The 16,343-nt window shown below is 31.6% G+C and overlaps 1 protein-coding gene and 1 long non-coding RNA gene across 2 annotated transcripts; both read left to right on the plus strand.

Annotated features, from left to right (window-relative positions):
• Nucleotides 1-4,913: 4,913 nt before the first annotated feature.
• On the plus strand, nt 4,914-5,802 carry LOC125878263 (uncharacterized). Its single transcript, XR_007447738.1, has 2 exons — nt 4,914-5,123; nt 5,628-5,802. It is a non-coding gene; the product is annotated as an uncharacterized LOC125878263 (long non-coding RNA).
• A 211-nt stretch (nt 5,803-6,013) lies between these two features.
• LOC125841678 (patatin-T5-like) lies at nt 6,014-11,931 on the plus strand. Its single transcript, XM_049520845.1, has 6 exons — nt 6,014-6,030; nt 6,160-6,319; nt 6,420-6,584; nt 6,687-6,977; nt 11,576-11,721; nt 11,874-11,931. The coding sequence occupies exons 1-6, from the start codon at nt 6,014-6,016 to the stop codon at nt 11,929-11,931; spliced, it is 837 nt and encodes a 278-aa protein (XP_049376802.1).
• Nucleotides 11,932-16,343: the final 4,412 nt, after the last annotated feature.

Here is a 16,343-nt window from a genome sequence, read left to right on the forward strand (position 1 = left end):
ATGATGACTTGAAATGTGTCTCTTATAATTGTGATATGAAGGTTTTATCAAAAATGGCATGAAAGCACGTATTTCAAATAAATGTCCTTTTTAGCATGTTTTTGCATGGTCATCATACTTAGTACTTAATTGTGCTAATTCCATATTTCTCTATTTTCTACAAGTGTAGGTTCCGGCAAGTGAGCGGGTTTTGTAGTAAACTTGGGATTTGAAGTTCTTCCTAGATTTTGTGGTATGTCCTCATATGTCGAGAGCAAGACTTTTCTATTCTAGTTTTATGATAAGATTCTTGTAATAGACTTAATAGACTTCTTTTGATTGTAAAGGGCCGTGTCCCTAGTATGTTTTCACGTTTATGTCTAAGATGGCTAAGAGACTTAGTATTCCGCTTGTGTACTTTTGAATGATGTTTTTAAAAGTGACCTTGAGTCTTATGGGATTTTATTTAAAGAGTTTTTAATTCCGCACTATTTTTCATATCTAATGTGATGAATGCTAAGGGCTTGTATGAGACCTCCGAGAGGTCGACTATGCATGTTACGACTTGGGGGTGCTCTCGGGTCGTAACACTTTCTCACCTTAAGGTACGAAATGAAACGACCCTTAGGCACCGCTGAACTGCTACTCCACTCTATAACTGGCTAATTAGGAATTTGGAACCTATAACAACTTGAGTTCTACAATCAATGGAGGCATAACATGCATGAAGCCAGTCCATACCTAGAATTACATCAAGATCTATCATGTCTAACTCAACTAAATCAGCCATGGTGTTCTTGTGATTGATGGAAATGACACAATCACGATATACTCACTCAACTAGAATAGACTCCCTAATCGGTGTAGAAACACAAAAAAGGTTCACAAAGTTTCTCAGGAAGGACATCAAAATTCATTGCAACATAAGGAGTCAACTTGCTCCTGGGTATAGCAAAGTATAAACATCAAGAGTAAAGACTTTGATCATACCAGTGACAACATTTGGAAAATTCTCTTACTCTTGACGACTAGTGATCACATAAAGGCGTTTTGCTCCTCCACCAATATCGAAAGTAGCTCCTCTAGGTGTAGCCATGTCTGGTGGAGCAACTGATGAAGATTGGGCCCTATTGCCCTAATTCCCATTACCTTATGATGAATCCACATATTGGACTCATTTACGTCTATAATTTGATGGGTTTTGTGTCCTAAAATTGCATATGTCATCTAAAAAACTGATCAAATACATTGAGTTTCAGGTATTTAGACTTGGAGACAAAATCACGGACACACATGAGCAAAAAGGAACTAGGCAGCTGAAAGAGCACGAAAAAGACTCCCTAATGATCGTTTAACCTCTTTGGCGATCCACCAAAGTGACCATTAGATATCAGCCAACATTATTCAGCGACACGCCGAATAGGTCACCAAACCTCAGAAAGTTACAGAACGCTGGAGAAAAAATGAGAAAAATGACAGCGAGTAGCAAACTCATTCGGCGAATCGCCGACCAATTCGGCGTTAGAGGACCTAGTTGCCGAAGGTGCTAGTAAAAATCTTCAAACAACTATTGATGGGCGAAACACCAAGGAAGAGGGCGATTCGCGGAATGGATCGACGAACCCTGATCAAGATCGCCTTTTGTTACAGTGGTCTAGTTCGAGAATTAATGAACATCGAAGGCGAGACGAACAAGAATAGGGGAGTCATCGATCGCTCAGCGATCCCGACTAACTGCGTTGAATGGATCTTTTGCATCACACTTTCTGAAAACTATAAATACTCATTGAGAGTTTTAACTTAGTATCGAATTTTCAATGTAAAACATTATTTTTTTTCATATTTTAGTTTCTATCTTTTAGCTCTAAGTTTGGAGAGGGTTTTTGAAGACTTTGAAGAATAAAAAAGGGTTTCATCTCCAAGATTTAGAAGTGGATCCTGTGGATTCTTCATTCTTAGCTTGTTTGAGACTTATATCTTCATACCCATTGGAATGCAAACTCATTTTGGTATAAATTTCTATCTATTTTACATGTCTAGCTAAAACTCCAATTCTTGGGGTGTGATTTTGTGAATATGGGTTAAATTAGTTAATGGGTCTTGCTTGTTGATGGTTTAATCGTAGTTTAAATGTGATTTCTTTTAGTAGTTGTGTTGGAATTTAATGGGATTGTATTTGCAAATACAATTTCACCTATGTGTTTTCAGCTTGCTCGAGAGAGATGTCGTAAACTAAGACTACTAAATTGATGGCCGATGGGATTGAATCGACATGAGGTTCAGCCCGAGAGGGTGAGTAGTCTCATTCCCGCACACTCAGCTCGAGAGAGTGAGTAGGTTAAGGCGTAGGCTGTGCTTCATCGGCAAGTAGGTGTCTGAGAGGAACCCATTTGAAACGGGGTAAGTTGCTCGAGAAAGAGCTTACCCCCCTTAAAGTGTAGTCTAGTCACAATTACTCTATGAACTCTCTATCAATAGCATGTACCCATTACATTAGTTTATCTCGTATTCCAATCACATCCCAAGAATCCCGTCTTCTTGATTAGTACTCTTTGTGTTTTTGCCATTTTTGCTTATTTGTTACAAACCCCCATAGTTAATTGACACTTGTGTCACCCCTTAATTTGTTTTGTTTTAATCGTTAATGTTTATAGTTATGGTTGATTAGAACTAAATTCTTACTTGCTATTATATTCTCAACTGTTGAACCGCTCCCTTGGGACTCGACTCCAACCCTTGGTTGGGTTATATTACTGCTTACGACCATTGGACACTCGAATTGGAGGTAGTGTCTTGATAAGCGAGATCGTAAAAAGGACTTATCACCTTGCCAGTGCTTAGGGCACTCTTTCATGAAGTGACCCTCTTGTCCACACTTGAAACAACATGTGGAGCCATCGCGATACTTACCTGGGTGAAAACTACCACACTTTGCAAGTTAGAGGATGCAAGTATTAGTAATGAGAGAACTTGTATATTATTTTAGATAGGGATCAATTATTTATTTTATTAGTTTTATTTATGAAATACTAAACTCCTAACCAATTATATCAAACATGTTATTATTTATGCAGAATATATAACTCACTTCTAATTCAACTATCAAACAATCTTTAGCCCGCCGAAATCACACATGGAGACGTACCCAAAACGTGGAGATGGGAGTGACTCCATGGGGCACCAAATATGTGGAAATAATAGTGTTAGGTGTGGGAGGGTTAAATTACAATTTTCAAGGTTTCTAAGTCCTAATTGGCCAACGACGATTTTGACTTTATTTCCAATTTCTCTGTCCATCATTAATTGCCATATGATACAGCACCATAATCGATCCATATATTATATTGGAATGAGGATATTATTTATTCTTTTAAAAATAAAGAGGTGGTGTGCTAAACAATTTCAGATCACATATATATTATATAAATATAATACTAATAAAGAATAGAAAAAGGAAAGATAATCATTACTAACGATAGTTGCGGAGCAAAGTGAGTGAGGTGTGAGGGAGAGAATTTGTTTAGTATCCATGTGTCAGTTTTGTTGATATGACCTTAATTTCAATTGAGTTTAGACAATTTCGATAAGGCGGTGAAAATTATAGTGTTGAGTCTAGAAAAATCTCATACAGTGTGGGGTAAACCTCATCAAGGACGTTGAGTCCATAAAGGGGGTGTATATGACATCCTAACTTAAGATAAAAATCCCATAAAATACACAAAATATATATATTGGTATATAAGTAAATAAGTCTTATCAACAAGCTAACAATATCACTAACGGACTAGACGACAATATATGTGTAGAGGTCAAATCAGTATCGAAATATGTTTTAATACAAAATTTTGGTTTCAATTACAGTGCATTGACTTCAAGCGCATGTGATATGCATTTAAATATGTGTAAGAGCATCTTATCTAATCAATTTATAAAATCAATTTGGTTCCCAAGACTCATATATAATAATATAGATATGGGTTCCACCAACAAGGTAAATGGTACCACCTTATAATTTAAAAATCTAACACGTTTTAATTCCACTTAATTTTAATCAAATTTTAAGTGACCCTTTAATCAACTAAGAGTCACTTATTACAAGTTTTAATTAATTAATTTAATATTTTTTTGAAATACCATTAATTAATTAGGTACAATGTACTAACTAGCTACGTAGTAATAAGGTGTCTAACACACACATATAAGGTTTTGATGAGTAATTATGTCTTTAAACGTGCTAATACATGCATTAAAATTATTTGAATTATTAATGCTATGAATTTTTTCATGTATTATTTATAAGCATTAGTTATACACTGGTTAAAAATTGTACCAAACAAGGTACTAATAATACATAAAGCTAAGTGCATGCATTATTATTTTTTTCTAAAACGACCCCTTAAGTGTGCATAAAAATAATTTTGAATTAAATGTATTAGTAATGTTTACATTAATAATGTTGGATTAGTTATGTTGCATTATTTCTTGTACATTGTTGGATATGATGTATTAGAAATAACAAGTCTTACATAACTTCTATAAAAATAAAAATAAAATATTACAAAAATACCTTCGAAAAATGGAAAATATTTTGAGAAAGATTTGAGGGATAGTTATATCAGTAATCAATCTAAGCATTCGTAATACATCGGAATTCATGGTATTAGTAATGCATGCATTATTTTTTTTAATAATATTACACAAAGTTAATGCATATATTATTTTTTCTAATACACATCAAACGACTCCTTGTTGTGTTAGCCGGCCCCACACCAACTATAAATTCACTTTCCTTCAATTGGTCCCACTATCCACGTGTCAAAATTTAAACGGATTTTCATACAACTTTTATTGGTTATGTCAAACTCAAAATAAAATTTCTCAACTTGTTTACGTGTCTATATATACCATGCTTTGTTATATGCTCAAAGCACCAACAAAATTTAAACAAATTAGTTTTTATTAATTATAATCTGCAAAATGGCAACTACTAAATCTTTTTTAATTTTAATTTTTATGTTATTAGCAACTACTAGTTCAACATTTGCTTCGTTGGAAGAAATGGTGATTGTTCTTAGTATTGATGGAGGTGCAATTAGGGGAATCATTCCGAGTGTCATTCTTGAATTTTAGAAGGAGAACTTCAGGTATCGTAAAAATATTTTGTTATGTATGTACGTAAGTGTGAATACTACTATAGTCATTCCGGGTACCATTCTTGATTTTCTTGAAGGACAACTTCAGGTATCATAAAAATATTTTTGGGAAAAAGGACAAATATATCCCTGAACTATCGTAAATGGTATGTAAATATTCTTCGTCATACTTTTGGGACATTGGTGCCCCGCCGTCCAAAATCTAGAGCATATATACCCTTTATACTAACGTACATACACGTGTCATAATATTATCCGCTGATTAATATCGAATCGACGGATAAGATTGCGTCACGTGTCCTGATTTAGTCTTCCGTTAAAGTGAAGGGCATATATGCTCTAGTTTTTAGATGGAGGGTATCTGCATACCATTTAAGATAGTTCGGAGGTATATTTGTCCTTTTTCCCAATATTTTTTCGTGTATGTATGTAAGTGTGACATTACTATCGTTATTCTGTTTGGATTTATACGATTTACTTTTTTTTTCGAGTCAGAGAATAGACAATAATCCAGATGCAAGACTAGCAGATTACTTTGATGTAATTGGAGGAACAAGTACATGAGGTTTATTGGCTGCTATCTCCAAATGAAAACAATCGACCCTTTGCTGCTACCAATGAAACTGTACCTTTTTACTTCGAACATGGCCCTAGGATTTTTTCTTCTAGGTACATACACATATCTATGTTCTTCGATTTTAATTTATTTGTCTAATTTTGACTTGATACAGAGCGTGAAAAAAGATTTTTGAGTCTTCTGATAATATTTAATAATGTGGTCTTAAACATGTCTAGCTAGTCTTAAACAATTACTTACTCTCTTTGTTCTAATTTATGTGACACTTTTCGTTTTTCGAGAGTCAAACAGTGCATCATTTGCAATGTGTCGAACAATCAAGTAATGAAATATTCAGTATTTTTGTACGTAATTTTCTGAGATAGAATATAATTAACCCCAACTATATGAGATTTTTGTTGTTTATACTTACATATATATTTAATTTGGTTACATTATTATATTATGCAGGGTCTTTCCAATTCTAGGCCCAAAATATAATAGTACATATCTTATGCAAGTTATTAAAGAAAAAATGGGAGAAACTCGTTTGAATGAAACTTTGACAGAAGTTGTCCTCTCAACCTTTGACATCAAAACAAATAAGCCAGTAATATTCACTAAGTCAAGTGTAAGTCAAAATAATTATTTCGAATTTCTTATTTATTTTCTAGTACGTTTGGTAAATAGATATACTAATTTATTTTTATTTTTATTTTAAATGCGCCCAGTTAGCAGAGTCTCCAGAATTGAACGCTAAGATGTATGACATATGTTATTCCACAGCAGCAGCTCCAACATATTTTGCTCCACATTACTTTGCTACTACTACTAGTAATGGAGATCCATATGAGTTCAATCTCGTTGATGGTGGTGTTGCTACTGTTGGTGATCCGGTACTAATACCATACTCTCGATTCAATTTTTGATCAGACATATATATATATGTTTTTTCGAGATATATATATATCTATTATGTGTGAATGCTATGCATGCAGGCGTTATTATCAGTTAGCGTTGCAATGGAACATGCAGAAAATGAGGATCCAGCATTTGCTTCAATTAAGTCAATGAATTACAAAAAAATGTTGTTGCTCTCATTAGGCACTGGCACTACTTCAGATTTTCGTGAAACATATACAGCAGCAGAGGCAGCTAGATGGGGTCCTTATAAATGGATGTCAGTTATACAAAATATGACTAATGCAGGAAGTACTTACATGACTGATTATTACCTTTCTACTGCTTTTAAAGCTCTTGGTTCACAAGACAATTACCTCAGGGTTCAAGTAAGTCCCATCATCATGTATTTCGTATCCTGAATGCATGTGAATCACATACATATACATGTATCTAGTGCGATTTGCATGTATCTGAGATACATATAAATCTCACTCATTACTTACATATCTATCTATACACTAGTCTGCAATATTACCTATTTTATCAGATCACTAATGCATCTCGCTTGCCACTCTCCCATCATGTATTAATTGGTATCCCGAATGCATGCAAATTATCACACTAGATAGTGCGATTTGCATGGGATACATACGAATCTCACTCACCTTTCTCTCTATTTTTGTGTATCTGGTAGCAAAAATATGTCTATCTAAGTATATTTTTCTTAATATATACTCCCTCCGTCCCATTTTAGTCTGACTCGGCACGGAGTTTAAGAAAGGAAAAATCACCCCATATACACATTTAAGAGTCAATATTACAGGTTTTAAATCTACTTTTAAAAAATTCTTGCTTATAACAGTTTAATTACGAGTTATAACATATCACTAATTATTTATAAATTAATTAAATTTTACTTTATTAAATAAGTAATTTTTTATTATTTTATATTATTATTAAATTATTTAAACAAAGAATACCCCATAATTATCTCTTACACAATTATAGGGATTTACATTGATTATTGTTCCTTTTTTACAGTTACAAGTCACACCTCCACACCCCACCTAAATCCCTCACCCCACATCAATTTCACGTTAAAAAAAAACAAAAATTCATCTTTCATCTCTTTCATCCATACTCCATTGAAGCCGGTTTTTCAACATTTAAAAACGGATTAGGAGAAATATATTCTCCATACAATCAAAATAAAGGGCAGATCTTTACTTGTGAGACATGGACTTTCAATGGGGTTTAAAGGATTTTTGGTGTTTTTGTTGTGTTTACAGGAAGACTTCTTTTGGAGTTGAGTGCTTTGAGGCTTTTCATGTGAAAAGGTTTTGTTTTTTTGATTTGGCTATAGAATTTCTGGGGTTTTCTTGGGACTGACGATTTTACCATAAATTTAATTATGTGAAGGTGAAGGTGAAAGGGTTTAGGTTATCTATTTTTGCCCAAAATTGTTAAAGATATGAAGTTGAAAAAGGATGTTAAAAGGGAGAGGGTGATGGATTTTATCAGTTTTACAAATCTATTTTTTTATTTTTTATTTTTGAAAAAAAAGAGAACATTTTTCATGAGGAGTTAATAGTTGACATAAAGGAATTATATGTCATTTGTGATCACAGGTGTAACTGATCTGGCTTAGACCAAAAAGGTATGATCTTGATCTTTCAATTTGTATTTTATAACATATATCTATGCATGTGATGTATGGTGTTTGTACAAATTCTTGTTTATGTATGATTTACATGATTTTGTTTGTACATTTTTCAAAAGGAAAAGATTTACATGATTTGTTTCTTGTATTAGTCCTCCAAAAGTTAATTGGATTTTTTATTACATGAGATATGGTTAAATCAATTTAGTAGATTTTTTTGTTAAAATTGTTATATTATGCATATTATTGGTATGAAAGCTGATTTAATATACGATTTATGAATATGGTATGAATTTTGTTTAATGTTGGCATGAATTGGTGTAAAATTTGGTATAAAAATGGTATGATGTATTACTTATATTTGGTGTGAAACTAGTTTAAATCTGGTATGAAGTTGGTACACAGTTTAGAGGAAATCTATTTTTTTTTTCAAATTATTCTCATTATGTCTACTAATCTGGCATGAAACATGAATTATATTGGTATGAAAGCTGACTTAATATACGATTTATGAATATGGTATGAAATGTGTTTTAACATTGGTATGAAATTGATTTATTGCTGGTATGAAAGCTGACTTAAGTTGTGTATTATTTTTATCAAAAAATGGTATGATATCAGTGGTCCAATTATGTGAATTGATTGTAGTTTGTTAAATCACCCCTTTTTTTTTTGTATAAATTATGACTAATGTTGGTATGAAATTGGTATTTTCTTATAATACCTATTTTTTTTTATAATAAGAAGGTTTCTTTTTCAATTTCTCCAACTAGGTTGATGGCAATGCGGAAAAACAAAGAACAATGATGGCGCGATCAATGAGAGTGAAATAACTGGGACTGTTGCTAGCAAATTTGATGGATCCCGCATAGCAAAAGAACATGCTCCAAATACCAGCAATTATCCTACACCAAGACTACGGAGATCAAATTTGAGATAGTTGATTGCAGCTTAGACTCTTTAGTATTTCATGTTTTTTTAACTTTTGAACGATATATATTTGTTTTTGATACAGTTTTAAGTATTGAATGATATAGAATATGCATTGTTTTCTTCAAGTCAGTTTTCAACTAAATATGGATTACCGATTGACTCTCATAATTTCAGGATACTAGTTATATACAGACTGCATGTCAATTGGATATAAATTTCTGGATATCAGTTATATACAAACTACATAGCAATTGGATACATACACAGTTTAGTTTTCATATTTAATTGGAGATCAAAATGAACACCATATAATTGGTATCCAACTGTATATAGTTGACATCCAATTATTCATACCAACATTTATTCAACCTGAAAGATCTCATCTACCACCATGTTTAATTAATAGAGATAAGCAGTCGTCCATCACGACAAAATCAAGATTTTTCAAACAAAAAAAACTTGATTTACTCGTCAGTGACAACAATTCTGGAAAAAAAAAAACAAAGAGAGATTAATGTAGAAGAAAATGGATAAAATCAGATTTTTTAATTAATTTTAACATATTAGAGTGAATTAAGGAAACTAAATATTCCTAATTAGTTTGAATCTCCTAAATTTATGTTTTCTAATAATTATCATCAATCAATTCAAATTTTATTAATACACCTATTTCCGTTTTTATCTTTTTTTTTTCTTCAAAATCGATTTATTTTCCTTTTTTATCTTCTTTTTTTTTTTTCAAAATCGATTTTTTATCCTTTTTTTTTAAAACAAATTTTTACAATTAATTAAAAAATCTTTTTTTATTTAATAAAATGTTTTGAGTTCAGGATACTAGTAATATACAGATTTCATACCATTTGGATTCAATATTTTAAAATATCAGTGTGTATCCAAATTATACAATTAATGGATGAAATGTGTGTGAAATTTGATTAATATGTGTATGACACTGAATTTAATGTTTGATGGTTGGATATTGTATTAATTGTGATATAATATTGGTATACAAATGATATGCATTGTGTGATTATATGAAATTGATTTATTGTTGGTATAATATGTGTGATATAAGTTGAAGTTCGTGTTGGAATAAAACTTGAATAAGATTGGTATAAAGTTTGTTATATATTTACACTATCTTATATATTAATCTGGAATACATTTTATTTCCAAGCATATTAAATTTGTATGAATAATTAATGAATCGCGTATATGAAATCTGGAATCTGAAATCTGTACAAATATTTACACTATCTTATATATTTTTTTTGATAAAGAAAAAATATATATATAAGATAGTGTAAATATTTGTACAGATTCCAGATTTCATAAACGCGATTCATTAATTATTAATCTGGAATAAATTTTATTTCCAAGTATATGAAATTTGTATGACTAATGGAAGAAAATTGAAGAGAGAGAAACGTGGAAGAAAAATGGATAAAATCATATTTTTGAATTAATTTTAACAAATTAGAGTGAATTACGGAAACTGAATATTCTTAATTAGTTTGAGATTCCTTAATTCATGCTAATTAATAATTATCTTAAATTAATTCAAATTTAATTGGCACCCCTATTTCCGTTTTTTTTTCATTTTTTCCTTATTAATTACATATTATTAATTAATAATAAAAAACCATAAATAGATTAATCATTTTTTAAATAAATGGAAATTGATTTTTAAAATCAGATTTTTGAATTAATTTTAACAAATTAGAGTGAATTAAGGAAACTGAATATTCTTAATTAGTTTGGATCCCTTATTTCATGCTAATCATTAATTATCTACAATAAATTCAAATTAAATTACAACCCACAATTTCAGTTTTTTACTTTATTATTTCTAATTCTGTTTTTTTTTTAATTTTCGTTTATATTTTTATTTATATTTTAAGTTTTTTCCAATTAATAAAAATATTTCTTTTTTTTTTAACTTGTTATAACCTGAAATTTTTAATGCTATAGCTTGAAAGTCTAAATCTACTGTTATAGCTTGAAAATAGTACTATAATATATGTCATATATGAAATTTACACTTTAAGAAAGAGAGGACTTTTAAAACTTGTGGTCCAAAATGAATGATAGAAATTTGTGTGATTGTAAATCATTTCATTAAGGGTAAAATAGACATTTTATAGTTAAATTGTTACTTAATATGCTCTAGTTTTGGGACGGCAGGAGCACCAATGTCTCAAAAGTATGATGGAGGGTATGTGCATACCATTTATGATAGTTTGGGGGTATATTTATCCCTTTTCCCTTTATTAAAAGTATATATGATAGTAAAGTATGTAGTTTTTTTCATTATTATTATTTTATAATTATAATATGCATGATGTCATATTTTAATTTCTTTGCTAACGATATGAGTATATTTAATTCCAGGAAACTGCACTAACAGGTTCAACTACTACATGGGATAATGCTACTCTGGCTAATATGCAATTATTAAAACAAGTTGGTGAAAACTTATTGAACAAACAAGTTTCCAAAGACAATCCTGAAGAAACCTATGCGGACGCTCTGATAGGGTAAAACTCTTAGACGCGTTCGATTCTGTCGGTGCTTGAAATAATTCTTTTCTTTTTTTTCATATTACTATATCTCATCAGTCAATATTATTCATATTAAATTTCTAATAAATCTATTTTATTGCTAATTAAAATAATTTATTTCGTTGTAGGTTTCCAACAATGCTCTCTATCAGGAAGAAACTCCGAGCAAACAAAGCGTCTTATTAATTCAAGGTCTCGGGTTGTAGCTAGTAGTAACCTTGCTATGCTAAATAACAAGCGCTTGCAATATTTATGATTGCGCGCATTTAAGTATTTCAACCTCAAAATAAAAGAGGAGTTTGAGGGATAAATTTCAATAGAAATGTCTCTCTATGTAATGTAATGTGTTTTTGGATTATGTAACCTTTTGGTTGAGTTTAATGTTTTGATAAAATATCGTGATTTTGTGTTATGACATTCAAATCTTCTTTTCTAAGCAAAAAGAAAAAATAAATATTTAAATTTATTTTAGGAAATTAAAAAAGAAGGTTGTTGACATCTAATTTTGACCTTCCACGATAGAAATTAATCATAGTAATAATAATTAAGAAACTCTCTAGCCAAATCCGCTAAATTAACTCAAATTGGCTAACTTGTTAATTTCCTTTGTAATTGCTATGAATACAAATGTTTGGCTCTTTAAAATAATTTGTTAAGAACTGTATCTCTTTATTTTTGTACTGTTAAAGTATGGTATATGAGTCGTACATTTTCTTTAATCCACTGTCGGTTTGTTTGATAAAATACAATAGTATTACATGTTCTACAAAGAGTGTACAAAATTAATCTTCTAGTGTCTTGTGTTGTTTTGTTTCATTATATTTTTAGAACATAGTTTTCTCAAGTCTTAATGTAAGTGTATGAGCAGTTATCTATTTGTGCCTAAGAGTGTGTTTGTTTAATTTGATTGATAATTACATTTAAATCAGTTTTCCTTCAATTATTTTTTCCCGTGCATTTCACCCCTTGAGCCAAAGAGGCTCAATCTTATTCTTTTTGAGTCAAAACCGAAGTGCAGGGTTGGAAAATAGCAAAATGCCAGTGTTCGGAGCGAAATTAAAAGTTGTATACACTTCGTATACAACAGCATATGAGAAATATGCAGAATATACAATTATATACATCAGCGATATACACTGTATACAATCACGAAAATGGGTCAAAAGCCCTCCCAACATTCCAGTTTTGTGTTGTATTATAATTGGGCCAAAGGCCTAATTATTTTTTTATATTATTTGCTAGTTTTATGGCAGGTGAAAATTGGGTTAAAAGCCCAAAGAAAGGTCAGCTTTCCATGTTAGTTTAGGATAGATACAAAAGGGAAAGAAATGGGTCAGATATAAATGGGCCAAAAGCCCAAAATTGAATTTAGGTCCACGTACCGGTCCATGAGGACAGAAACTGGACTTGGGCCAAAGCCTTCTCTTCTTTATTATTTAATGGGATAATTGTACAGAATGACAAACTAATAATGTAAAATAAATGGGGTAGCTACTGTTTGATTTAATTGCACTCCGTAGCAAACGTTTATCAGTCACTTCTCTCCCTCCAGATTCTCGCTCGCCACTCTCCCTCTCTCGCTCGCTCCCTCTGTGCTCTCCTCTCTCGCTTTATACAACAGAACTGTATAAATTGTGTTTTTGTTTGTATAAAGCGAGAGAAAATTGTATATACACATGCAAATACATATATATTCGTCCTATACACTTATAATTATACAATACAAATATTCCCATGCCCAGTTCTCTTTTGCCTTTCTCTCTTTCTCGTTTTATACAAACACAGATTATATAAATATAATGTATAATTTATATTTGTATAAAACGAAAGAAAATTGTATATACACATGCAAATACATATATATTCATCCTATACACTTATAATTATACAATACAAATATTTCCCTGCCCAGTTCTCTTTTGCCTTTTTCTCTTTCTCGTTTTATACAAACACAGATTATACAAATATAATGTATAATTTATGTTTGTATAAAGCAAAAGAGAGAGCAATTTTTGATATATAAATGTTTTTGTCAATGATTTATACAAACGAGAGGCTTATAACAATTTATACAAATGGCCTGCCAGCGAAATTATACAAACTTGAAGAGGAGCCAACGAATTATACAATTGCTTCTTTTGTATATATGTATAGCAAAATAGGCATAGCTCTCAATTGTATATGTATAGCGAATTATACATATATATGTTTGCTATGGAGCGCAATTATGCAAACTTTGTTATAGCATAGAAATATGATTTTTTTGTTTGCTATATGTAAAAGTTGCTCTTATTTAATTGTCGGTACTTGTTTATTTGTTTTATTTGATTTTGAGGTCTTCCCAATTTGATTCCCCAAAGAAGTCAGTTTGAGTTAATATTTATATTTTTAAGTAATATCTCTCCAATATTTCCCCTTCCCTTAAAAAATAATTTTAAGTTTTAAACTGTTTATTTTTGCAACTTAATTAAGCATGTTTTTCTAAAAGTAATTAGCCAAATATTTTAATTGTTGGATAACTGCAAGTTGGCGGATGTCTTAGGTGCTTTCAAACACTTCCTAAAACATTAACATGAACCCCGAACCCCTTTTAATATATTTTTGTCACGACCCGAGCCTACACCCTGGACGTGGCCGGCACTCGAAGACCATTGCTGGTCCCCAAGCGAACCCTCATCCTGGCTGACTACAAGCGGAAAACTGATTCAAGCATACAAAGCTAAAAACTGAAATAAAAGTTCATAAAACTTGTATACAAACTTTAATTCCAAAGAAAACTTTGTAAAATAAAATATATACAACTCGCCATAAAAAGGCAACTTTAGTCTTTAAAACATTTAATAAAATAAATGATACAGACTTCTCAACTATACTGATTATCTATGAAGCCTCTAACTGATAAAGATGGAAGTCGGGACAAGATCCACGACATCCTAACAACTGATATAACTGAAAGGTAAATGAAATCCTCCGGAAGCAATGAGGCTCACCATAGCTAACTCGAACTTTTGGATGTATCAACGAAGCTCTTGTTGATGATCCTGAATACCTGTGTCTGCATCATGAGAAGATGCAGGCCAAATGGCTCAGTACGTGGAATGTACGAGCATGTAAGGGGAATTCTAAAACATAAACATAAGCTTGAAACTTGATAAAAATGAAACATACTTACCTCTTCTCAAACTTACTCAACTCAAGAAATACTCAAGGGTACTCAAAACTACTCAAACTTACTCAACTCAGAAGTACTCAAGGATAAGATACTCAACTCCGAGATTAGATACTCAATTGAAGGATATGATATTCGACTCAAAGATATGATATTCGACTCTGGATACTCAACTAAATATGACTGAACTCATTTCAATATAAAGCAATTTAAAACAAGTGCAATATAAAGAAACAAATTGTTTAAAAACATGCTGTCAAATCTGTGTGTATGCAAGGATACAACATAACTCTGAAATGTATATAAAAATACAATAAACTGATGTATATAAAAATACAATAACTTATGTGGGAGTTTCTCTAACCGATAACCATCACATAAGAGCTATAGTGATGATACAGCGATCTACCTCACGCTGCCAGCGCATCCTATACCCGGCCAAAGGTATAAAACCTGAACTGCCTAATGGATCCACTAGTCTATTTCGAAAAAGGTTCATCTAAAAAGTATGGCCCTTTTCTACCCATGGTGGCTACATGGTTTATGGAGGCTGTGAGTTGTCTGAACTCTCCCCCATATCGGTGCTCAATACTACTCCCAAAAATATACTAGCTCTTATGTTTTAAAAACATACTTCTTTCTGCTGATTTGAGATAATTGCTCAAAAACTTAGCTCAAAGGCTATCTTGGAAATCTCAGTTTCCCTACTTTCTTTATTTAGAAAGCTATTACTCTTTTCTGAAAACTAGCCCGAAGGCCCTTTGGAAATCTCAGTTTCTGTTCTTATTTAAATGTGAAAACATTTATAAACTCTTTGGGAATACTTAGTCCCCATATACTTTTGAAGAAAAGGACTTCAAACTTTACTCTTTACTCTTTACTGAACTCAAAACTTAAGTCTTAAAACAAAGGTAAAGCATTTGTAAAAGACTTCTTAAAATGTGGTTCGTGTCGAATGATGGACATGAACGACTCAATGCAAGGTTTTCAATAACCACAGATAGAACTCAAATACTTGGAACTCAAGAACTCAAAGGGTTCATGCGGAATTATGACCATGAACGATTCATGCGAAATTATGGGCATGAACAATTCAACTCAAAGACTTTATAGGTAACATGTAATAGTCCCATGCTTAGAAATATAATCTCAAAGGGTATTAGGAACTCAATACTCAAGACTTAGAACTTGAAGATACTACTCCTCTCAAAGATACTCAACTTCTGGAGTTCATGCGGAATTTATGGGCATAAACGACTTGACTCGTAGGTCTACATAACATTATGAAACTCATGTATGTGACTCTTCTCATTCTCTGACTTACTTCCTCAAAACTTAGTTCAAATCGATAGTTGATCTCAAAGGATTCACAATTGAACTCAAAGGCTTCCTTGAACTCTACTCTTAACTCTCTCTTGAATTTGAATTA

Source organism: Solanum stenotomum, chromosome 10, assembly GCF_019186545.1.
Source record: "Solanum stenotomum isolate F172 chromosome 10, ASM1918654v1, whole genome shotgun sequence".
Classification (NCBI taxonomy): Eukaryota; Viridiplantae; Streptophyta; class Magnoliopsida; order Solanales; family Solanaceae; genus Solanum; species Solanum stenotomum.